At 40.8% G+C, this 24,069-nt stretch overlaps 1 protein-coding gene across 4 annotated transcripts; it reads left to right on the forward strand.

Moving 5' to 3' along the window:
• Window positions 1-3,352: 3,352 nt before the first annotated feature.
• golga2 (golgin A2) lies at window positions 3,353-23,903 on the forward strand. 4 transcript variants are annotated; one of them, XM_049604590.1, is made up of 28 exons: window positions 3,353-3,460; window positions 4,814-4,969; window positions 8,269-8,337; window positions 9,381-9,533; window positions 9,849-9,895; window positions 10,358-10,421; window positions 11,109-11,168; window positions 12,370-12,450; window positions 12,945-12,983; window positions 13,100-13,162; window positions 13,501-13,594; window positions 13,705-13,811; window positions 13,941-13,999; window positions 14,196-14,337; window positions 14,571-14,660; window positions 14,966-15,073; window positions 15,198-15,285; window positions 16,228-16,370; window positions 16,562-16,780; window positions 17,040-17,153; window positions 17,350-17,574; window positions 17,712-17,811; window positions 18,220-18,311; window positions 18,625-18,853; window positions 19,037-19,198; window positions 19,289-19,395; window positions 19,528-19,720; window positions 19,924-23,903. In XM_049604590.1, exons 1-28 carry the CDS (start codon window positions 3,413-3,415, stop codon window positions 20,190-20,192), a joined length of 3,321 nt encoding a protein of 1,106 aa, XP_049460547.1. In that variant the 5' UTR covers window positions 3,353-3,412; the 3' UTR covers window positions 20,193-23,903. The 4 variants fall into 4 exon arrangements, with proteins under 4 accessions (XP_049460547.1, XP_049460549.1, XP_049460548.1 ...); XM_049604592.1 differs by lacking the exon at window positions 9,381-9,533 and having other exon boundaries at window positions 3,354-3,460; XM_049604591.1 differs by lacking the exon at window positions 8,269-8,337 and having other exon boundaries at window positions 3,354-3,460.
• The last annotated feature ends 166 nt before the right edge of the window (window positions 23,904-24,069 follow it).

The following is a 24,069-nucleotide window of genomic DNA, read 5'->3' on the forward strand; positions in this document are numbered from 1 at the left end:
TTTTAATGCAATTTTGTATTTTTTTATTCATTTTATCTGTGTTTTGAATCGCTTTGAGGTAATTTTGTGTGTATGGGGGGGGGGCTTATGTAATTTTGTATCTTTTTTACTCATTTTGTGTCTTGTTTGATTGTTTTGCACCCTTTTGTAGTTATTCTGTATCTCCTTGAGGTAATATTGTGTCTTTTTAATGTAGTTTTGTATCCTTTTTATTCATTATTTATCTGTTTTTGACAGTTTCGCCCCTTTCATAGGTATTTTGTGTCTCTTTGTGTTTATTTTGCCTCTGTTGTAGTTGTTTTGTGTGTCTTTGCTGTTTCTTCACATCTCTTTTTGGTCTTTTTGTGTCTCATCCTGGTGGGTACGTGATATTACAGTGACATTTTGCAGATAAAGGCCAGGGCTGCCTCTGACACTTTGGCCCTGAGGCCCTGTGACCTGTAGGCCCATTCAATAGTCCATCCATGATCAGGGCTGTCAAACATATGTCCCACAGTCCATAACCAGCCCACAAAAGGGTCCACTGGATGACACTTAACACCTAATACTGATACACTTGTGAAAGCAAACAGGTGCCAGGTTTCAGAAACAATTTAAACAGTAAGTAGCCTACTTCATGTAAAGTGTGGCTTCAGAGGCTTTTCCATCCTAACCAGAATACAGTCTTCTGAAAAGAAGAACAATGAATATTTATCGTGATCACATTTAAAAATATTGAACAATGTGCAATATTGTCAATCAGCAGTTTCAGTACAGAAGAATCCTTTTCAGATTTCTATCTTAAAACAATATTGAGGGAACACTCAATGTGGAAAAACTGAGACATAATGTTGAAATTGCACAGATTGTTCATAAGACATTTCAGGATGTTCATCATCTGATTTGTAAATGGATGAACATTTTCAGAATGTAGCCTACTTCTTCATACTAAAAGAAAGAGAAAAACTTGGAGGTGTTGTTATTTATAAGTTATTATGCAGTGATTTCATTGGTCAGGCCCACTTGAGTTCAAATTTGGCTGTATGTGGCCCATGAACTAAAGTACATATGATACCCCTGTTTGACAGATGACAGGGACAAACACATAAATATAAGCTCGCTTCAGATGAAGGCATTGCATGAAACAGCTATATGCTGAATAAAGTGATAGGGTCCAAGATTTAATGTGCAAATATTAATTTCTGTACAAACAAAAGAGACTCAGATGTGTTTTGTCTTCATTAAAATGGTCACCTGTGCATTTTAAACAAACACAGCTGTCTTCTGTTGTAGTTGCAGGCCGAGCCATCATTATAACTTGATATGTCAGACTAAATATGAGAAACAAAGTTAAAATTAAAAAACAATCTGCAAATTGGGTGACATTAATTTACTTACACAAAGTCTCTTTTTTATTTAAACAAGACAGAATAAGGCAAACACTGCATTTGTAGGGAAAAAAAATATAATACACGAGACAGTTGAGATCATTTTGTCTGTGAGAATTATATATTTCTTTGTTTTGGTAAACAGTTCCTAAGTGGCCTCGTCCTCAGAGGCTACTGAATCTATACCCAGGCTATAAGGCAGTGATACTAAATTTATGACCTGTGGGCCAAATCTGGACCCCGATAGGATGCCAGGTGGCCCTCAATCTTTTAAAAATCCACAATGAAATTAAACTGAGTCACACTGAGAGAGTTTTTGGACTTTTGATTTACACAAGGTGCAAAAGTGCATGAAAACTCATCAAATTAGAGCTATTTTTATTAAATATAGTGCCATGGGAGGATCCCGTGGACCCCATGACAGAGGTTCATGCTAAGCCCAGAATGTCTCAAACCCCAGACATGCCCCTTTGTACATATGTGGGGCTTCTGTAACTGGCCCCTGGCCTCCTGTCATCACGCAAAATGGCGCCCAGGCAGAGCAGGTTGAGTATCCCTGCTGGAAGGTCTTCTCTAGTCCCTGTGTGGTTTGAGTGCTTTGAGTCAGACTTAAAAGAAGGCAGAATTGTAGCCTAGCGTGTCTTCAGAGGGATTCTTGTGCACCAACTGGGCTTTCCCTCTGCAAGGGGGAGGGGGGAGTAAGATTTTTTGACAGGCTACAAATGTAAGCATGAAGGTGTCCAGCTAAGAGCTGGATGTTGGACACTTGGAGTGGTGTCCAAGCAAAGCTTAAACAAAATCGTGGCTTCTGACATGTCTTCACATATCTGAATGATTATTTTTATTCATTTGAGGGTCTTTCTTGTTTTGACATGTTTTCTAGCCTATATAGACCTCACGTGGCAATAATTACATAGATTCAGTTATTATTGTACATGTAGACTTAAAAGTTAAATATAATCATGTCTTCAAAGTTGACTCAAGTCCATAGAAAGCACTAGATCATGTGCACTCTGGCTCACAGATATTTCTTGTACTACATTTTTAACTTTTTTCACAGGTCACTGGCTTTGTGTTGTCAGATAGCCTAACAATCAGGCTATTTCTTGTTTTCATATTTTCTTCTCCCTAAACTAGAGGTAGGAACTATGACACTGCAGGCTGAATGCCACAAACCCAACTATAACTATATTCACTTCTGAATTTCTTCCCTTCCTTTCTTCCCTTCCTTACACAGTTAACATAATTAGATAACTTTTTTCTGACATATTTTCCATGTATGAAGAGAAAAAATGTGCATAGATTTGTCTCTCCTCATTGACGCTGTTGTATTTATTTTACAACAACAACTTTCATAAAAATACCTACTTGGTAGATACCTGTGGTTGTGTAAATGCATGTCATTTTATTTCAATACCTGCAAATTTATTCTTACAAATACCAATGATTTCATTATATATTATTTTCAGTATATTATTTAAATCAGTATATTATTTATATATGTATATATAAATGCCAAAGTGTTTATCTGTTCATCTGCATTAACCGTGAGATAGACTGCCACGGTATGCATGATGTGCAGTACTGCATAAATTAACATATTAACATATTACAAGAAGCAAAATGAAACGAAAATAGATATACATTTCTGAAAAACAAAATAAGGATAACTCTCCACTTTCCCTTCTTATTAGTTGAAGATGTTAAGCTTATAAGAACATAAACTATAGTGTGACGGATCAGACAAAGCAAAGAAGAGTAACAAGTAATAGTGAAGACAAGTCACATAAAGCAAATTTTATTGTATACATTTTGACAGTATCTGACACCTAACATTTCATTCAATTAATAAAACAGGGATTTGTAAATTTAAATACCACCAAACAATTAATAGATTGGGTTTGTCTCTAACTAGTATCTATAGGTTTTTTGGTACGTGGGGGGGAGTAGGGTAACACAGCCTGAGCCCAGCGACTCCTACCGGCGGAGACACCAACAGACACCAAACTGATGACGTGGTTCGGTCCGTTGACCAGAGCAGCAGTATGGCCGACCAGAGCAGGCAAATAAAACTCGCTGCAGCTAAGAAAAAGGTAAAGTATTGTACAACTGACCCGGTTATATATCATGGGAAGCGCTGGTCCTGTCTCTCTTCTGTGGGTTTGCGTTGCAGGTGTTTTCTTTGGTTTTGTTACACATTTCTTCACGGAGCAGGGGTGTTGTCATTACACGTCGCCCGACCTCTGCGCTGTCGTTTGTCCCGCCTCACTTGCTCCTCTCGGGGCTTCGATGCGCAGGAGAGGTCGGTGCTTTTTCTGGGCCTCTGCTGATAGCATTAACTTTCCCAGATTATGCAGACTATTTTTAGTTCCCGGAGGCGTTTGTAGCATCCTACGCAGTTTAGTTAGTCAGTGGGTGACTAAACTTACTCTCTTTGCCCGGTGGCTTCATGTGTCTTTCTAGCTAACGTTAAATGTGGTTATTAGCAAATCTTAACGTGCTAGCTAAGTATGGCAAGTTAGCATTAGCAGGCTGGCTAACTAATGAATAGTTGGCTATGTGTGAGTGCATAGAATGCTACACCGCAGTCGGGCAGCTGTCTGTGTTATCTCTTGAACGGTTCAATTATGTCTGGGGATGGTCAACAAACAGCAGTTTTAAAACTAATGCTGAGCTAGCTTTGTAGCACAGTTAGCAGGACAGAATGACGGGGACTGTTTTGACAGCTGACACCCCTCTTCCCTGTCCTGCTGGGTGCTACAGCTAGGTGTGTTGGGATAGTGAGAAAGATGGCCCTATCAGCTGTGAAATGTTAGCTTCAGGAAATGACTCGTCAGCATTCCTCGCTGACCTACTATCTTCGTGGATGAGTGGTCGTGGCGATAACACTTGACATTTCGCTGCGATTCAACCCCAGGATTTTAGAAATGGCAGCTCCCGTAGTTCCCCTATGATTCCCTTTGGCCCCCCGCGACAGCTGTCACCAGGCACCATGCCCAAACACGCAGACAGGGGGAAGAGTGTTTTACAGTCGCTTGGGTAAACTATACAGACATACAAGATCATAGTTTGCCCTCAAGTTATCAACTTCATCACGTTTGTTTTAGAACAATAAGTCCTTGAACAAGCAAGGCAAAGTGACAGTCAGTAACTTGTTGGCAGTAGCTATGTATTTAAGTCTACATTTGAAACCGGATCTTTTGAGTATCATGGGAGTGGTCCATCCCTGCTTCATTCACCTGTTCTTATTCAGTAACATTGGTAAGTTCCCCCAGTGGTTAGAGATCACTTGTTCTGAGTGGTGCCTCTAGCTGGTGCAGAGTTAAGTAGAATTGTATAAGGCTCCTGCAGGATTTGTAAGATGTAAGAAAATAAAGTATAGGCAGCAGATGAGTTTGCCTTCTGGCAATTATACCTATTGTTTTCTTTTCTTATGTGCTGCTCAGCTGAAGGAGTTTCAGCAGAAGACCTCCCCTGCTGGTGTGGGAGGAGAAAAGGGTGGTGGAGGAGGTGGTGGTGGAGCAGGGGCCAAGAAGAAGAGGAAAGTGAAGGGACAGAGCCAAAATGATGCACCTTCATCAGACAGAAACTCCCCAGACAATGTAAGTCAGTCCCTCTTTCCATTTATTCACCTGCTTGTCTTACTGCCCTTGCTGGTCAAATAACCCCTCTTTGCATTTGACAGTCCTTTTGTGTCCCTGTTAGATCTGGTTTCTCAGACCTACTGTGACCCTGTGATTTTAATTTGCATTACTGGTTCTTCCTATTCATATTTTAAACACTGTTACTGCATTAGAAAGCATTTAAAATCACTGTTAGGCTGGTGGTTTGTAATAGACAGACAACATTCATTGTTTTGTGTGTGTACATGTTATAAACATACAGTCTGCAACATTTCAGTAAATACAGTTTTATGGTAACTGTGGGATAGCAGAGCACTATATTCCTGATGAAAGAGATCCACCTGCTTGTAGACAAAGTCCTTTTATTGTTTGTTTTCTTCAAATGGTAATGATTTGGAATTGCCTGCTTGGCCTTTGATCACAAACTATTTTGCCGCTTCTGAAATGATAGGGCTCAATTACTATCAAGTTGGCAAGTGCTCTTTTCCTCGCTATCTAACGCACACAGTGCCAGTAACACAGTAGCAGTACTGATACATATCTACGGCCAGGTGTCAAGGTGAAAATAATGTTTACCTAAGATTAAAAATGACACCGGACATGAGACTGAGACAGTTTTAGCCCCTGACCATAACGGTGAGCACTGTCGTGGTCAGAGGGATAGTGCAGCAAGGGCTGAAGTATAATGTTAATGTACTGAGGATTTCAAGCACTCATAGATAGCTACATTGTAGAATAAACATTTGTCAAGGCCTGCACATACAGTACATTACAGTGTTTACGTAATTGTAGCACATTTGTTTAATAAGCATGCATTTTGAGAAAGTATCTTTGTCAACTGACCATCAGTTTTACATTTTAGTTTGTGTCATATCAGTCTTATTTTATAGGATTTTATAAGAGATGTTATAGAAACACATTCCTATTATTTAGATTGTATGTGCTTTTAAAGTGTTGTCTCCTCTCTCTATTCTCTTTCTATTAATAGCCTCTTGTTTAGTCCTGTATGCTGCTCTGATTTAAGGGACAAAATGTGGACAGATGCACCGTGACTGATCGTTATCAAAACAGTAATGTCTATATTTGATTAGTAATAATTAAATAATTAAAATCACGGAAGCAGTGAATCACTCTAGGATGTTTTTAACATTATAATTTAGACTTTTCTTAACAAGAAGTAATACTTGGATCATTTGTTTTGGCTTGGATTTTAGAAAACTAACAGCGAATAAATAGACGGACAAAAAGAGTCAGCCGAAACCAAGGTCACATGCTTATCTGTAAGAGCTCATTGACACTCTAAATTTGCTTATATGCTGCTTGTCACTACTATTACATTTAAATATCAAGCACCGTGTGCTTCTGTGTGGCCTTTGTAAAGCTCTCATAAGCAATTTGAGAGTGCCCATGAGGACTCACAGTCAGGCATGTGACTCAAGCACACAGCTTTCTCACACAAGGGCTGACTGACATTCAGGTCAGTTTTCCACAGACCATGTCAGTCAATAGTTTTCTAAGCCCAACTGGAATCTGGGCTCGTCACAACTCTGCTGTTGAGTCTTGTTGCTTGTCTGATGCTATTTTGTTCTCTCGAATATGTTTGATTGAATGTGTTTGATTCTGGTTGGCCAACACTGGATACACTCATGTGTTCTGAAGCAGGGTGAGACAGAACATCTGAGTGTGATGCTGGCGATAACAAAATGGAGTTTAGTTGTAGGGGTCAGAACAGAGGAGACATTTTTCAATAAGTGCCATGCATGATGATAATTAATGTCAAGTAGACACATTTCTGTCTGCTTTTTACCCAAACATAGTCCTTTGGCCTGTTAAGGGAAACTTCTATATTTTTTTTAACCTGGATCCTATTTCCTCGTTTTTGGTGTCTAAGTGACTAATGGAGACCTTTTTTTTTAATTAGTCCAGTATTGAGAGAGTGTGCTGCAGCTGCAGCAGCCAAACAGGCTGCAGTGTAACCACTCAGGGTATTACTGCACTATGTATGTGTACACTTAAATTGTTTGGTTTTGCCACTGACAGGCTCAGATTATTATTATAAGTGTCTGACAACATGATGAAAAGGACCCTACAAACAAATACACCTTTTTAACCCCTCACCTGATCCAGTTTATTATTGTGTCTAACCAAGTGTCACTCAAGGATAAGTCTCGTTTTGAAATCTCGCAAAAGTTTCCACATTGTCAAAATCAGCTAAATATTTAGCCATGATATTGAAAATCTTGTAGACAACACCAAGCTATGCTTTCTGTACTCTGACACAACAAACTCTTCCCGGCACTCCTCTCTTCAACGCTCACTAACATTTTCCACAGTTGTCTTCCTGCAACAAGTCACCTCTTGCGAGATTTCAAAAGGAGACCTCTCCTTGAGCAAGACTTGGTTACACACAATAACAATGTTGTCAGACACTTTTAACAACAGAATGAGTCAGTCAGTGGCAAACACAAGCACTTTTAGAGGATGTACATGAATGTTCACAAAAACAAAAGAATTGACGTGCTCGACTCACCGTTTGAAAAATCACAGGGTGCCGACCCAAAACTCACAAACTAAATAAATCCAAATGTCAGCACTCACAAATATCATATATATCAATCTTTTAATAACGCACAGCAGTATCACAAACGGACGCGTTTCAGCACTTGGCTTTCCTCAGCGTTAATGCACCGTGCATTAACGCTGAGGAAAGGCCTCAAAGGCATTCTCTCAATACTGGACCACTTCCAAAAATTGTTGTTCCCATTTGTCACTTAGACACAAAAATGGGGTCCAATTTGAAAAAATACCAAAGTTTCCCTATAAGAAAGACTACATTGTCCAAATTGGCTTTAAAAGCAAAGTTGAGTAAGTAGGCACAGAATTAATGACCTGGCTTAGGTGATGCTTGCAAAGGGAAATGTGAGCAAGTTTAGAGTGTTAGTTTATACAGCTGATTGTAGAGGATGCTGAAGCAGCCAGGGAAATGTAGCCAGGGATTATACCAGGACACAAAGGCGCTGCCCCTGCACTGTTATTTTGATGTTGTGTTCTTTACATGAGTCTTTTTTTTTTTTTTTGGGGATAGGGTCTTTCTGATTATTAGTGTCAAATAAAAAGCTTCAAATGTTTCTCCTCATTACACACCCTAGTCACTTCAGGACCTTCTTGTGGCAACTGTTTCTCTGTACCTGTTTGTCTATATCTCTGTCACTTTCTAAATCAATCTCTTCCCTGTCACATTTCTTTCATTTTCCACCCTTGTTTCTTCTTTCCTGTAGTTTGACAGTATTCTGAAAGCACTTAGTCAAAGCAATGGAGTAGTCCTACCTCCTTATGGCAACAGTCAGGTGAGCCTCTGTCTCTCCCTTCTTTCTTTTTTCTGCCCTACCTGTTTTTCTCTGTCGCATCCCTCTGCTGTAAATAGCTCCTCATGAGGTATTTAATGTTATCTTGCTCTCACATTCTTACCTCTCTCTTACGTCAAGTGCACAGATATTCTTTTGTGTCACGCAGACCAGAAAGCATGGCACGAATTTGAGTGCAGATTCTTTCATTGGTGCTGTGCTTTTAAATCCATGACAAGAGAGTGCATTAATGGTTAAAAAAGGAGGGTGCGTGGTCACTTTTTTGAGTTTATCCCAGTGTTTTTAGCTTCGCCATCTTACGCTGAAGTTGAGTGTGGATGGGCAGGGTATGCAAAGTGGGTGGCATGAGTCTCAGTAGTTGCATGGCTGTGATATCTGCATCTGGGTGCATCATGCAGGCATGCATCTGGGAAAACAAAATATATGTGTTTGACTTTCAACAGTATTTTCTGCTTTTGTGTTTGCTGTTTTTTTCCACTGCCTGATTTACATGCACCTTTAAAGGTTTTATTTTTTTATTGCAGATTATTACAAGTGTCTTGCTGCATTAGCTTCAAAGTCAGAGTTAGTGCAACAGAGAAGGGCTGTTTGTCAGTCATTCAATTTAATGTTGGCATTCATACAGCATAGTCTGGGTTATTTCAGCGCTGTCATTCTGCTAACGTTTCAGAGAGTACCATGGGTAGCAGTGGAGGGAAAAATTGGGGTGGCAGCAGCAACAGCTTTCTTGCAACAGCTATCCCCATGAGTAACAGAGCCTGCATTAAAGTGCTCTGTCTTACATTCTTATGTCCTCTTAGACTGTGGGAAATCCTGCTTTCATCTGGACATGTAAATGACATAATTGAGTCAACTGAGCTATAACCTTAAAATAGTCAGCACAGAAATGAAGTTATTTCCACGCATGTTAAGGCATATACAGTTCGAGACATTGTTGTTGTCTTTCTGTTGCTCTCTCATCATAACTGCTCTTCTTCTTGGCATTAAACCAACGTGTGCATTTTTTTGTGTATGTGTCACCTCAGACCTTTGCTGATGTGGAGGCCATCGGGTCTTCAGTTCCCCAGCTGCTGGAGGACCCAAAGGGCGAGCCTGGCCGCGGCTCACCTGTGTCTAACCCTGCTAGCGCTAACACTGCTACTAACCCTGAGTCTGTCGGTCACAACACTGACCTGCAGGTGTGTCTCTCTCTTTCTGTCATTCTCTCTCTTCGTCTGTCTCCATCTCTCAAACCATATCTTGTCTTCTGTATGTCCTTCATCTAGCGTAATGACTCTAAAAGGTTTATTTGCTAGTTGCTGCATTTTGACTGATATAGTGTTATGAAAACAACAGATCCCCTGCCTTGTTTGGTTGTCATGTGCATAATGTGCATTGTGCATATTATTTTTCTCTAATGTTCTCACTGTATTTTCTGTGTTCCTTCTCTCCCTGTTTGCCTGTCTAACATTCTCACCATCTCTTCCTCTTTCAATCTTACTCTCTTCCCGCAGGACTATCCCGATACCAACGGCAATGAGAGTTTAACAGAAGAAAATAGGTGGGTTACCTCATGCCTTACTGCTCATCACACCCTTGTATCTTTTTAAGAAAACACACCATGCACAGAACAGAGGTTGCATAATGATTTATATGGTCAGGCTATGAGTGTTGTAACAGAAGAAGCAGCTGCAAAGGTTTTGCACTGTCATGGCACAGACATGATGTTTCTGCAGTTAAACACTCTATGTTTAGAATTTGGCGATATAGATTGATTGCAAAGGCAGGAAACAACCTCTGGAAACAGATCGCCCTACGAAGTCATTCTACCATCAGCACAATCAATATTTGTGCCGCTCCTTAGAGACTACTTAAATGTAACATTTGTCATGAATTAGGTTTGATAAGCAATGCTGATGTGGCTCCTTTATATCCCGCTACTCTAGCTATTGATTACTGATGCAACATAATAAATCCCATAGTTATATTGTGTGATTGATTATTTATGTCTCTTTTCCTGCAGACCACTGTCTTCCACAGAGAGCCTGCGACAGCTCTCACAGCAACTGAACGGCCTAGTCTCTGAGGTACGAATTTAGTATCGCAAATATCATCCTGTCTCTCTCACACTCACATGCACACACATTTCGTTGTCATACAGTGTTAGGCTTTTAACAATAAAACACCAACACTGATGTGCACTTACAGCGAGGATGTGTTGCATCTATTCTTGGCAAGAATGCACTGGAGGCATTTTCAGATTTGCCAGTACCTCCCAATGGCCTCGAGCGCACTGACAGCATCAACTGGTGCACCAGCTCAACATATTTCTTCTGAACTTGGTTGAGTTTTGCACAGTCAGCAGAAAGTGTGCTTTTTGTCAAGTTTCTAAGACACAGTTAACAGCAACCTCTTAGCTGCAGACTAAAGAGATTTAATAAGTTGAGTATAGACAAACATCTTGCTGATCTTGTAGGAGGTCATATGCAAATATAATAAGAGCACTGTTTTCATAATGCAAAAATATTGAGGTATTGTTGCCGCACACGGTGGTGGAATGCAGGTGTTACCACTGCTGACTTAACAGATTGCCCATCTGCAATGCATCCAGTTCAGCTTTAAGCTCATAGAAACGGGTCATCTACAGAAACAGTGTTATACATTTTTTAAAAAAATGTGATGCTGGTTTATTCACTGTCGAGGCTTATAAACTTGACACACGATTGATTTTCTGTGTTGGAAGTGCTTTAATATGCTCGTCTGTGTCATTTCAGTCATCCACTGCGTATGTGAATGGGGACAGTGCACCTTCTGTTGGTGAGAGAGAGCTGGAGGTAAGATAGAAGTCTATTGTTTTCTGTGAAATGAAAACCCAAGCTAGAAGTCAGTCAGTTCATGGTCAGGCCATGATAGTGTGTTGTATCTACAGTTAAGTGGCAGCCACATAATATGTAGGGGTATGATGATACAAAGATCTGAAATGATTGTGATGATGTTGATGCAAAGTGAAAACATTGATACATATCTTCACCTTAAGATATGCCTTTATTTTGAAATTCCCTTGGCACCCCTGTGTCACCATTTCCATCCTAGCACATCCCCTTCTTAAATGTTGAAACACTGCTAGTGGCCAAGCAGCAGGCAAACCATACTAAACAGCCAAGAAAAGGACAATGAAGATATTTACTGGTATCATCTCATATCGTTCACAGGCCCCTGACTAAGGTGAAGCACAATGTGGTATCAACACATACTGTGCCCAGATTGTGTTTTCTCTGGCAACACTTTATTATTTGTGATAGGATATTATACTTGCTGTCTAAAATGGTATGTCTCACGGCCTCACGTTTGCAGCGCTGGCAGTGCAGTCTACCTAAAACTCACTGTGTCGTGTGTGGGTGACCTTTCTCGCTGTGTAATTTGATTAACCATACAAGGTAGATCACATCTAGCGAGATTTGAGTTTAAATTTACAATAACAGGAGGCAACAGTGCAAGCTAACAATGTAGGTGTTTTATCATGATTGCATCCTACAATATTTTAGATAGTTGGTTTATAGTTTACTCCAAAGCTGTAAGGGTGACGTTGCACGTTAAGTTTTTACTGAAAATGTGTAAAAGATATAATGTCTAGTTGGATTGATGGATGATTGATATATTAAGTTATGGCAGATAGATGGCTGAACAGAAAAAAAATGACAAAGCAACAAAACATTTGCAAATTGATTGGCACCCCCGCGAATATTACCAGTTTTGATCTCTTTGGTGTAGTACAGAAACACACTGCCACCTAAAACTTCTCCATGAATTTGTTCAACAACCATCGACTATTTAATAATACATTTTAATTATTTGCTTCACATGTCATCATTTAAGATTTAAGGTGCTATTGTTTGCCTCCATGTTAATAATTCACATTACAGTGTTTTCCTCTTTGTTTGACTTTTGCCACTGCACTTTATCCCTCTCTCCTTTTTAAAAAATTATTATTTTTTTATTTCCCTCTTCTCCTGTATGCATGTGTGCACGTGGTAGGGTCGGAACCAGGAGCTGGCAGCCGCCCTGGAGTCCAGCAACCTAACAAACTCTCAGCTAAATACCCAGCTAAACCAGCTGGTAAGAAGCTGTGTGTATTTGTGTGTGCACATTTGTGTGACTGGAGTAGCCCTTTGGTAGCCATCCCTCAGTTACCACATCAGTGCATGTACTTCATGCATTCTGCATGTCATCTTGAGTAACCACACACTGGAAGAAGTCATGCATGGTTTTCATGTTATTTTCTTTGACTAAAATACATTTTTTATGACGTGTAACCACTGCATAGAGAGCAATTTGGAAACATTTAGTCAGAGCTGTCATAACCTGATGGTAGATACTTAATTGTAGCACACTAACAGCAGTAAACTCAAAGCTTACAGGTTAACATAACATGGATAACAGAGCAGGTTTATTATTTCAATACTTTGTGCTGTCCCTGTCCTGTCTGGCATGCAGATGAGGGCTTTTGTGCCAGAATTTTGGTTGTTTTAAAGGGCTAGGATTGCTGCTGGGGTGATGAAAGAAATGTTGATCTTTCCCAAATTTAAACGTATATCCTGTTGCTCTGGCAGGCACAGCAATCTCAGGGGCTCTCAGATCAGCTACAAAAGGTAAACAGTTTTCTTTACCCTCTCTGTCTGTTCATTCTTGTCTCCATTTTTCCAGTCTGCTGAATTTTTGCTTCCTTCCTGGTCATTCATGAACGTTGGTATTTTGCTTTCCTCAGGAGCGAAAAGAATTTGAAGAGAGATTTTCAAAAGAGCAGGGAGCCATGCGGGAGCAATTACAGGTAACTTACCCAAACACATTAATTAATTCGTCTGATGGTTTTGTTTTTAGACATCCTGAACTGTGTCATAGTAGTACTGCCATGTAAGGTGTCACCCTGTTACAAAATGGATAGATATGTGATCCAAGAACACACCCTCCTTATTCCAACACTTCCCGATTCCTCACCCTGACGGGAATAAATTATTTGGTCTGTGTAGAAAGGCTGAAGCACCATGTATAGGGCATAAAGAGTTGTATTTATTTAATGCTGTGCTTTAATAGGGGGCTTAAATCAGTTGACATATGTTGTCAGTGTCATGAAAAGCTCTGCTCTCTGTTTGTCTGTCCTCTCCCAAGGTTCACATCCAGACCATTGGCATACTAGTGTCAGACAAATCAGAGCTACAAACAGCACTACAATACACACAACAGGCTGCACGGCAGAAAGCAGGTGTGTGTGTCATATAATCCACCGTACATGCACTTGAATAAAAACTTCCCATTTTGGCAAGACATTAGTGAACAGTTTGTTTGTGTGTCTCTCTCTCTTTGTGTGTGTAGCTGAAGCAGAGGAGTTGAATAACCGTCTGCAGGCAACAAAGCAGAGAGTGTCAGAGCTCGAGAGAACACTGTCGTCTGTCTCAACACAGCAGAAAATGTTTGAAAAGGTAACAAAGTTTGCAGTAATGGCTCCTCATAAACAGAATTTACTGAGAAAAGTGTAACGCAGATGCAATATTTAACATAATGACTTACATAACTCTCTATGAATGTGATGTTTTCCTTTTTGTCTCCAGCAAAACAAAGAGTTTGAAAAGGAGAGAGACAGTCTGAGGCTAGAGGTGTTTAGACTAAAGTAAGTCACTTTACCCGAGCTTACACAATGGGGATGTATTTCCACAGCAGAAGATTTGCTAAGAATCACTTTGACATTAATAATGGCTTTTAGAGTTCATGAAATTGTATGTAATGCAACAGATGACAAATCTCTTAAGTCATACTAGAGCCTGGCAGGTTAGATGATCAATCTCTGCATGTGTTTGTGTTTGCAGCAATTTGACTGAGGAGTCGAAGCAGCAGAGCTCCGAGATGTCAGAGCAGATCAAGCTGAGTACGCAGGAGAATGGAGCATTAAGGCTGGAGGTGGAGGATCTTCGCAAGAGGCTCGAGATAGCGGACCTCATGTTGCAACAGGTGCATTAATGCATGCAAAGCATTTCACAGTACACACACATATATACTGATCTTTCTCTTGACAATGATTGGGGGTTTGGACAAACTCTACAACAAGTCTGCGACAAAAGAAAAATGTTTGGGATCATTTTCAATCAAGATTCCTGAATTTTGTCGACTATGCAGCCAAGTGTCATGTTTTCATGTGTTGCCTGCATTTCATTACAATATTTGGCCTTTCTGTTTCACTCCAGTACTCCAGTCAGTCAGATCCCACCAGTGCCAACCAGCAGGTCCAGTTGCTGCTGGGAGAGAAGCAGCAGCTGGAGGCACACAATCACCAGGTCTGTATACAAGGAACTGTCTCTTACAGTTGTTTGTGGCATATTTGTGTAATTTAAACAGCTGTCTGTGAAGATTATGCCTCACTTAATGCAACAGAAATGGAATTTGGACTGCAAAAAAAAACCTTTCCTACTTTTCCTCTTCATTTCCATTTTCGATTATTTGAAACTTAAAAGTTGCAGATTAACCTTTCTTATAATTTAAAAATTAAATTTATGCCAGAACTCCTGCCTGTTAACCTCTTACAACCTGAAAGTCTTATTTTGTTAATGGCATTTTCCCCTTTATGTTTCTTATGTTGTAGCTGATGGAGTCAATGTCCCAGCTGCAGATGGAGAGGGACTGCTATGCAGAGCAGATCCAGACGGAGGGTCGTGTATGGAAGGACAAAACAGAACAGCTGCTAACACAGGTAAACTTTACAGTAACATCAACAAAGACATATGGGTGACTTCAGCTTTCAAAATAAAGCTGTTCTTTGTTGTTTTTGTATTTATTTTGGTATTGAACAAATTGATTTATCTCTGTTTGTGCAGGTGTCTTTAGTTGCAGAGGAGAGGGACAGAAACATCAACCGAGTCCAAGAACTGGAAGCCAGTATCACAGAGCTAAAAAATGCTGCAGGTAAGAGTTTTACATAGTCCTTATCTACTGTTTCCTTCTTTTTCTGGCTCTTCTGCAGCTCCGTCTTTGAGCTGCCTATTTACCTTTGGTAAATAAGCCGTCCAATTGCCTGACCGCAGGAGGATTAAGGAATGGGCTCCTATTATCTTTCATCAATGTACACCTGCATCTAGGTGTTTGTGATATCAAGGTATTTCAGTATACCAAGTTATTTAGAAATCCTGAAGGTATGATTTGCAATAGCTTCAAACGCTCCTCTGTGTATTAAACTGATACAGAGATGCTGTATTGGAGCGATGTTTTGTAGTACACAGCAGACACTGCCAGAGTCTCTACTGGTGGAATAGGCAGCTGAGCTGAGAAAGATGGTGACTGTGAGTGGTGGGGATAACGTTACAGGACTAGTAAAAAGCTGGCCAGCAAAAGCAGAGAGACAGCAATGAGAAACAGCATGTGGAACCGGCATATTTTCATCAATCCAGTGAAATAAGGCTTTATTTTGGCCAAACCAGAGTTTATGTTTGTGGGAAAAGTGGAAAGACTAACCAAGACGGTTCTGGTCTTGGCTAATTTTGTTTTTTTGTTGAGGTTTTAGTGCCTACAGACTAATGTTTGACACTGTTGTCAACAAGTGTCGAATTACTTGCCAAATATTTGTAATTTAAAGGCTGTAATTCAATCAGTATGCTTCATTTTTTCCCTAAATAGCAGGATAAACGTTGGTGCAAGACTTCACTTTTATTTTGAAGTATTCACATAATTTAAAAGTTTTAAAACAAACACATATTTTCTGTTTATGGTAATATTTAACATTATCTTAGAAGCTTTAGTATATATGAACAGAAGCATTCTAAATACTGGGCACACACTGGTGACACAGCTTCCACAGTCTTGTTTATTTTTCTGTAGCAAAAATATTACATTTTTCTTCTTCTCCTGCAGCGTTGTTGTCCCAGGAGAGGGAGGCTCGGGATGTTGTAGAGCCTCAGTCTTCAGGGCCGTCAGAGAGTGAGGTGGCTCTGCAGGAGGCTCTCAACACACTACAGCAGGAGAAAGACGCTCTTACTGCACAGTACCAGGCACAGGTACCCATTTATTGACATATGGTTAAGCAGCTGAAGTCCAGCTCATGTTTTGTTAATGTCAGGAATTAGATACAGTGTCATAATGGAAAGCTACACCAATTGATTTGTTCTTTGCATAATGTTTGAAAGCGTATTAGTACTCTGAGGTTTGAAAGTTCTTATAATAAATGTCTGTAATATTTCCCCCCTAGCTGCGGGATAACGAGCAGCTGAGCCGGCTGTGTGCAGAGCAGGAGACACGTCTGGGGGAGATGGAGCGGCAGGTGGAGAGCAAAGCCCAGGAGGAGGAGGACCGCCGGCGCATGCTGGAGGAGGTTCAGTCGGACAAGGCTACTATTAGCCGCGCTCTCACCCAGAACCGTACACTGAAGGACCAGCTGGCTGAGCTACAGAATGGTTTTGTCAAACTGGTGAGGCTGATAATCTAGTCGTCCATCTGTCTTCTTGTAATGACACATTTTGAAAGAGCTGTTATGTATTTAGTTGATTTTTTTGTTTCTGTCCCAGTTTGGTACAGTTTTGTAGCTATCATGTCTGAATTTATGTTTTGTGTCTGTAATATTTGGAAAGTACATTAATAGTAAGATATTTGGAAAGTACATTAATAGCAAGTAGAAGGTGTGAGACTTCTGTCTTAAAGCCCCGGTTCCTGTTACTCTATTCGAATAGACTAATGAGAACATGGAGCTGACCACTGCCATTCAGTCAGAGCAACATGTGAAGAAGGAGCTGGCTCGCAGGATGGGTGAACTGCAAGAGGAATTGCACAACGTCAAGGAGCAGGTATAGTCATACACAAAAATACCTCTCTGTGACAAACACAATAGGAGGCGTCTTCCATGTGTTCACTATATTTTGTGGACTCTTGTATGTTTTTAGTATTAATTCTATACTTGTTAGCCATACACACAGTGCATTAACACACAAGAACAATATATGGTCATGGTATTAATTTTCCTCTTTGTCCCCTTGGCTTTAGATGGAACTGAAAAGTACAGAAACTCAGGGTGTGATTGAGCAGAGGGACCAGGTCATGGCCCACCTGCAACAATATTGCGCTGGCTACCAGGCCCTGGCCTCAGAGCGGGAACAGATCCATCACCAGTATCTACAGCAGCTCCAGCTCATGGACAGGCTGCAGCACGATGAAAGCCAGGGCCGTGTGCAACTGGAGATCAGTCACAATCAGCTCAAGCAAGCACAGGTGTGTATTTTAGGAATAAAGCCTTGTGGAGTGCAGTAAATGGAATGCACTTGTGTTTTTTCATCACCTAATACAATATGTTGAGACTGCAGTCTGGGCTCAGTTTGTTTTGATTGACTCTCTGTCTCCCCCTACAGGAGCATTTGGAGATGTTAGTCAAAGACAATGAGCAGCTGAAGGCCGAGGTGAAGGAGCTGCTCAACAGCTCAGTTCTTGCTACGTCATCCAGAGACCAAGGTAAGATTTGTCCATTACTTGGATGTGTGTACTTTTTTTGTTCTCATACTCGATTTTGAATCAATAGTTTACTTGCAAAGATTTGTGGCAACTACTTTACATTATTTAATTTGAAATAAGTTAAACCTAGAAACTGAAAACTGTAGTCTGTCACAAGAAACAAAGACAGTGCCATTGATCCAAAGCATCTGAGACCCATCTCAAAGCAGAGCTGCAGCACCAGCATTGTCTGACCTGCAGTTCCAGTCTAACCCGTGCCATCTACAGGCATGGAAAGTAAGAGCAGCAGTAGTCTTGCACCACCCATAAGGAAAGGTGTCACAGTCAAAGACCACTGAGTTAAGAAAATGGGAAAAAAATCTCTGTTAAAGCCTGTTAATAGTTTTCATTTGTCATTATGTCACTTAGGCGATGGAGTGGAAAGCCAGTCCCTGCAGGAGAGCCCACAGAAGTCGGCCTCCATAGTTATCCCAGAAGACTTTGAAAGCCAGAAGGAGATGGTGAGGAGGGTGATAAATGTTCTTCCCCCAAAACTACTTGTTAAGATATACTTAAAGGCTTTGTTGATTTCTTTTGCTTCACATTTTGTTATACATCATGAAGGCTCAAATCAAGTTAGAAGTTGACATTTATGCAAAACGAACAGTGCTATGACAGCATGACTTTTTTAATAAGCGACAAATGACGAGACCTCTGTGATGTGAGATTAGTTTACGACTTGTTATGAATCAAAGGTTTGGCATTTCCCTCAATTGACCCTACCCATCCGCTCCCTCCCACCATCCTCACCACCACTCTCTGTCCCCTCTGCAGGAGGAGTTTATTCGTGGAGCTTTGGCCCAGTTGGAGGCGGAGAGGGACGAGGCCAGAAGGCAACTGGAGGAGGAGCACAGGCTCCATATGGCAGCCAGGCACCAGACCACTCTGGCCCTCAGCCTTGAGCACCAAAACCACAGCCACAAACCTGTTCATGACCATCATCACGAGCACGATCACACTCAGGACCAACATAGTCACTGTGAACACAGTCATGAGCATTCAGGTGAGGATGACTAGATGGTTTATTTTTGTGCCAGCACATTGAGTGTGCATGACTAAGTTCTTACGAATACAATCAAGCCTGATTATATTCTGTAATGATTTCTATTTATATGCATAAAAACATATGGTAAGCATAAGGGTGCGTTATCTAAACCAGCTGTGTACTTAATGATCTGCTTCCCAGAAGGAGGAGTGCCGGTGGAAGTTCATCAGGCCCTGCAAGCTGCCATGGAGAAGCTTCAGCAGCGTTTCACCTCCCTCATGCAAGAGAAAGCTGACCTGAAGGAGAGGGTGGAGGAGCTGGAGCACCGCTGTATCCAGCTGTCTGGAGAGACTGACACTATAGGTAAGGCAGAAGGATATTTTTGTTAAATATAGAAAAACTTTTCATCACAATTCTAATTTCTGGTACCATGTTCTGTGTTTGTCTCTCCAGGAGAGTACATTGCGCTGTACCAGAGTCAGCGGGCCATCATGAAGCAGAAACACCAGGAGAAGGAGCAGTACATCAGCATGCTGGCTCAGGACAAGGAGGAGATGAAAGTACTGTATAGCGCCTTTTATTTTTCAAATAACCATCAATGTCGTCCAGTGTAGTCCAGTGTAGCATAACATGTTTGTCATGATTTTTGCTCAGTTTCCTGTCGCTGCTTTTGTCTCTGCATTGTCCATCAGGCGAAGCTGGCAGAGCTACAGGATCTGGTGATGAGGCTGGTGGCCGAGAGGAACGACTGGTACAACCGTTACACAGGAGCTGTTGCTGGCACGGGCACAGTGAACCCAGACCTGCTTCCTGTTGGGGAGGATCACACTCACGCAGAGCACCAAGCACACGCACATACAGAGCTTAATGCTTTCAGTGGAGCAGGTAGGCACAACCAGTAGTCTTGTGAGTTACTGCAAAAACACTCACACACTGATCTCTGTGTACAAAGGATGGTCAGGGGGTGACGTGTGCTCTCTCCTGTAATAACACTTGCTCTCATTTTAAGAATAGAAGTCCTTAAAGTACGCCTTTTTATGTTCAATATAACGTCATCATACTGCTCTCCTTTCCTTTCTCTGCTGCAGAAGCCATGGAGGTCATCCCTCTGTCAGAGCCCACCACAGGCCTGGAAGCCTCGTCATCCCAGACACTGTCGAGCGCGTCAGCCCAAACTGACTCCAAGCCCCTGGCACCCAAAGAGGACGGCACAGCCCAGCAGATTATGCAGCTGCTCCACGAGATCCAGAACCCCCAGGGAGCGCTAAGATCACCTCCATTCCTCGGGGAGAACCCCTGTATCCCCTTCTTCTACCGGCCTGACGAACAGGACGAAGTCAAGATCCTGGTGGTGTGAGTGAGGTGTGTGTGTATGTATGTGTGTGTGTGTGTGTGAGAGAGACAGAGGCTGGTGTGTGTGTTTGTGTGTGTGTGAGAGAGATATATGACCTGTCTTGAAGTCTGGGAAATATCAAACGCCACAGTATACCGTGTTTGTAGATTGTTGATCATATTCACAAACACTTCAAAAGAAATATGACACCCTGCAACACTGGTCACAGATATGTGAATGTCTTTGACCCAGTTACATTAAAACGCCCCGCTCTGTTCTATGTGCTGGCACTAATGTGTGCATGGTTAGAAAGAGTGTTTTCTATATGTTGTTTTATGTTTTTTTTTTGTCTATGATGCTCTTCCCAGAAAGATAATCAGTATTCTTTAGAGAAATCTGATTATTCTCATTACCCCCATTACCCCCATTTTTAATCCCCTCTTGTCTCCCATTCTACACAAAAGTGCAATAAAGGGGCCGTATATTCTCTCCCCTTGCTGATACAGTACTTCAAAGCTGTTGAAAAAATAGCAGCCTGTTTGTGTGCAACTTAATTTCAGTGCAAATCTCAGTTTTATACAATTCACTGTTAAAAAAAAAAAAAAAAATGCCAAAAAGAGCATCACGTTTGAATGTAGTAACCCGAATATTTAACCGTATGTCTGTGTAATGTGAGGAGAACTGATGAAGGTGAAAGGGTGCGTGAGGAGATGAGATGCAGAGGGAGATGTAAGTTAAAGTGAAATAAAGAAACCAGGTGCACATAATAGCTTTTGAAGTGAAGGCGCTGTTCTGTTTCGAAGTCAAGAGCTTGCTAGTCACACGATGAGGTTCGGGAAGACGGAGTCAGGTGTCGCAGAGTGGTACTGATCCTTGAAACAACCTTTTCTCCCCATTGTCTTTTTTCCTCCCAAACACTGAAAATGAGTCTTATGTTTGTACAGTGCAAAGTGTTAATATATGTGAACCGTTCGTGTTGTGATGTCAAACATCCTGTCAGACTGGGAGAAGTCACCGCCCTTATGAAAAGGTGGTCTCTGAAGTCATTGAGGGTAGATGCAATTTAAAGACCCCATGAAGACGAAAACAAATCAGTTATGAGGCATTATTTTCTCAGTAGGTGCTGAACCCGAGGAGAAGGTCATCTTCAGATAAATAATAACTCTTGGGGTGCTGTGTTAGAGGCTGCTTTCCACATTATTGTTTTCTGCAAATTGCTCTACTTTATCTTTACCATTAGCGTGATAGATACTAATGTGCAGTGACTGGAGGACGTTGCAGGGAAGTTAAAATCTCTACATCTACACTCACATCTCATCTTTCTTCTTGTAATATCCTGTACACAGGTGCTCTGAGACATTTGGCTGACCCATAGACTGTATGTTAAGATGTACATGTCTCCACAAAACAAAAATATAGCTAAAATATCCAGGATGTGGCTGCTACCATCTTGCCCTGGTGACATCATTTTGAAACCAGAGCAGTCTTTCAATATGTGACTGGAATCAGATCCTGATAGTGAAACAAGCCATTTCACAGGGGTTGTAAAGCTCAAAAAAATGTATCCACTTTCACAATGTAAATCTATGGGTAATACCACTTTTTGCCATTATGTGAAATTTGCTTCAAAGCCCGGTGTTTTTCATGGTGACTTGGTCCCATCCATTAACATGGAGGAAGCAGGGTTTATGACCTATACTGCAGCCAGCCACCAGAGGGCGATTAAGATGTGTTGGCTTTACTTTTTGGGAGCTTTCATGTCATCCAGCTTTATATACAGTTAATGGGCCGGCCCCAAAGCAAACTCAGTCCATTTCTTCCATCACTGAAGTCATGAAAATATAATTCTGTCGTTATCAGAGCTGCTCTTCCATAACTGAGCCCAAACAGCCATCTCATGGGGTCTTTAAGTTTATAACCAACACTATTAATAAGAGCCTGTTCTTCTCTGTTACGTTTTCTTGTAGTTCCACATATCAAAGATGAATTAATGCACATCCTTTACAACTGGACAGTGTGGGTGATGCTTGTGTTTCCTCTTCAACCCAAGTTGCATCTCTTGTACTTTTTTTTGTAGAGTTCTATCAGATTATATAAGTATGATTGCACTAAAACTGTACAAAGCTTCTCATTCTGCTCTGTGTGTGCTCTGTGGCCAGTTGGACAGTTTCTGCCATGGAGCCTCTTAGCTGGTTTAATGATATCTGCAGAGGGGAAAAGGGGGATCCAATGAAGCCACACTCTTAAGCTGAGGGTTCCAGTTGAAGCATATAAATTTAATTGAAGCTGTGTGTGTGCGGTGTTGCACTCGGAGGATGATGTAAATATGAGTGGAAGGTTAAATTAATGAGATTGCTCACTTCCAGAGGTCGGGATATTAATCCCAAAAGTGTGGGACCAATCAGAATTTGAAGAAACTAGTCAAATTTGTAACTCTTGTATCGGCAACACTTGAGTTACTCTCCTTTGGGCATTCGAAACAAGAACTTAAGTAGTACCCCAACATAAGGACTGACTCATCGCATGCTAGCTTTAAGTGAGAGATGCTCATATTCACAGATGTAGATTGGAGGATGAAGTGATTGATATATTCACTGTAGAAGTAATAACCAAGAGCTACGCTTTCACAGCTAACCTTTTTTTTACATTTCAGGTCAAATCATGGCAGAGGCGTCTGGTTTTTTTTTAGAGTCTTTCCATGATTTTAATATGCAAAGACATGAGGGTCTCACTGCAAGTCATCCAAATATCCCACTTAGTACTTTTGGAGGCATTTATTTCCTCTTAGTCGGATGTCTTTGAAATGTAAGATCCTCTTTGTTGTGTCTGCTTTGAGGTAGAGGACACATTTGTTCAGTTATTAAATTGCACACTTGATATTTATCACTAGAAGCAACAGGACAGAAAGTGTTGGTGCAAATTCTGGTATTTTAAGCCTATTATAGGAAGCTAAATGTAATACGTGGAGGCCATATATACTTGGTGTTTTTTACAGGCAACGTGAAGAGCGCTGCGTTTACCCTAAACCACAGCACTTTGTTAGTAGCAGGTGGTTTTCAATTAATCTACTTAATCATTCTTGATTTTTAAAATTCCTCACTTAGCGTTCTGTCACTTTCCTTTGCCACAAAATATTTTTTTCTTCCCTTCATTTTGTTTTTGGTCAGACTAAGAGGTAGATTTACAGTAAAATCCTTTTAGTGTCGTTTTGGGGCTTGTAAAATAAAACAATATGGATAAAATTACTTCCCACGCTTTCTAATTCACTGTTAAATATGTTATGCGTGATTGAAACAAATAGCAATGAGGAAGCATTTATTGTCCTTACTGTAAAAGAGGTGGTGTATATACTGTAACTGTGTAACATATTGTATATTCATTATGCCTGGTGTGTGGGGGAAAAAGCTGCTCTGCCATGTTTGCTGGCAGCGCGGGCTGTGTGTCTGGAGGTTAGTTCAGAGACGAGGTGTTGGTGGTTACTGACTGGCTGTGATTTAATACAAAGATTGACTTAAAAAAAGTAAGAAAATATTCTATTTATTTGGAATAACTTAGTATCTCAACTAATCAGTTTTAATGTAAAATAGAAGTGACTGTTGGATGGAAATGAAGGATCATTCAGAGGACTGATTTTGTTCGAGGGCTGCTTCTGACAGAAGCTTTCTGATTTGTTTGTTTTTCCTTGAGTAATATTTTCTCTCCTTCTCCTGAATAAAACTGATTGAGCAACTTGAACATGTGTCTCGACTTCTTTAGCATTTTGATATTCCGAACTTTGCAAGTAAATATACAGCAGGCAGTTTAACTTGTCAAAGTCGAAGAAGCACAAGTTTTGTTAATAATATTAACGATGGCTCCATGTGACGTTGAGACAGCATGCACAGTCACTGAAGTGGCTCAG

The sequence above is a fragment of the Epinephelus fuscoguttatus genome, linkage group LG18, assembly GCF_011397635.1.
Source record: "Epinephelus fuscoguttatus linkage group LG18, E.fuscoguttatus.final_Chr_v1".
Classification (NCBI taxonomy): Eukaryota; Metazoa; Chordata; class Actinopteri; order Perciformes; family Serranidae; genus Epinephelus; species Epinephelus fuscoguttatus.

Bases quoted from the DNA above. Each gene is read 5' to 3' on its own strand.
- golga2 (XM_049604590.1), top strand. From the start codon at position 3,413: ATGGCCGACCAGAGCAGGCAAATAAAACTCGCTGCAGCTAAGAAAAAG. The intron at 11,169-12,369 runs GTAAGATAGAAG...TGCACGTGGTAG, and splicing joins TTGGTGAGAGAGAGCTGGAG to GGTCGGAACCAGGAGCTGGC. The intron at 19,199-19,288 runs GTAAGGCAGAAG...TTGTCTCTCCAG, and splicing joins TGGAGAGACTGACACTATAG to GAGAGTACATTGCGCTGTAC.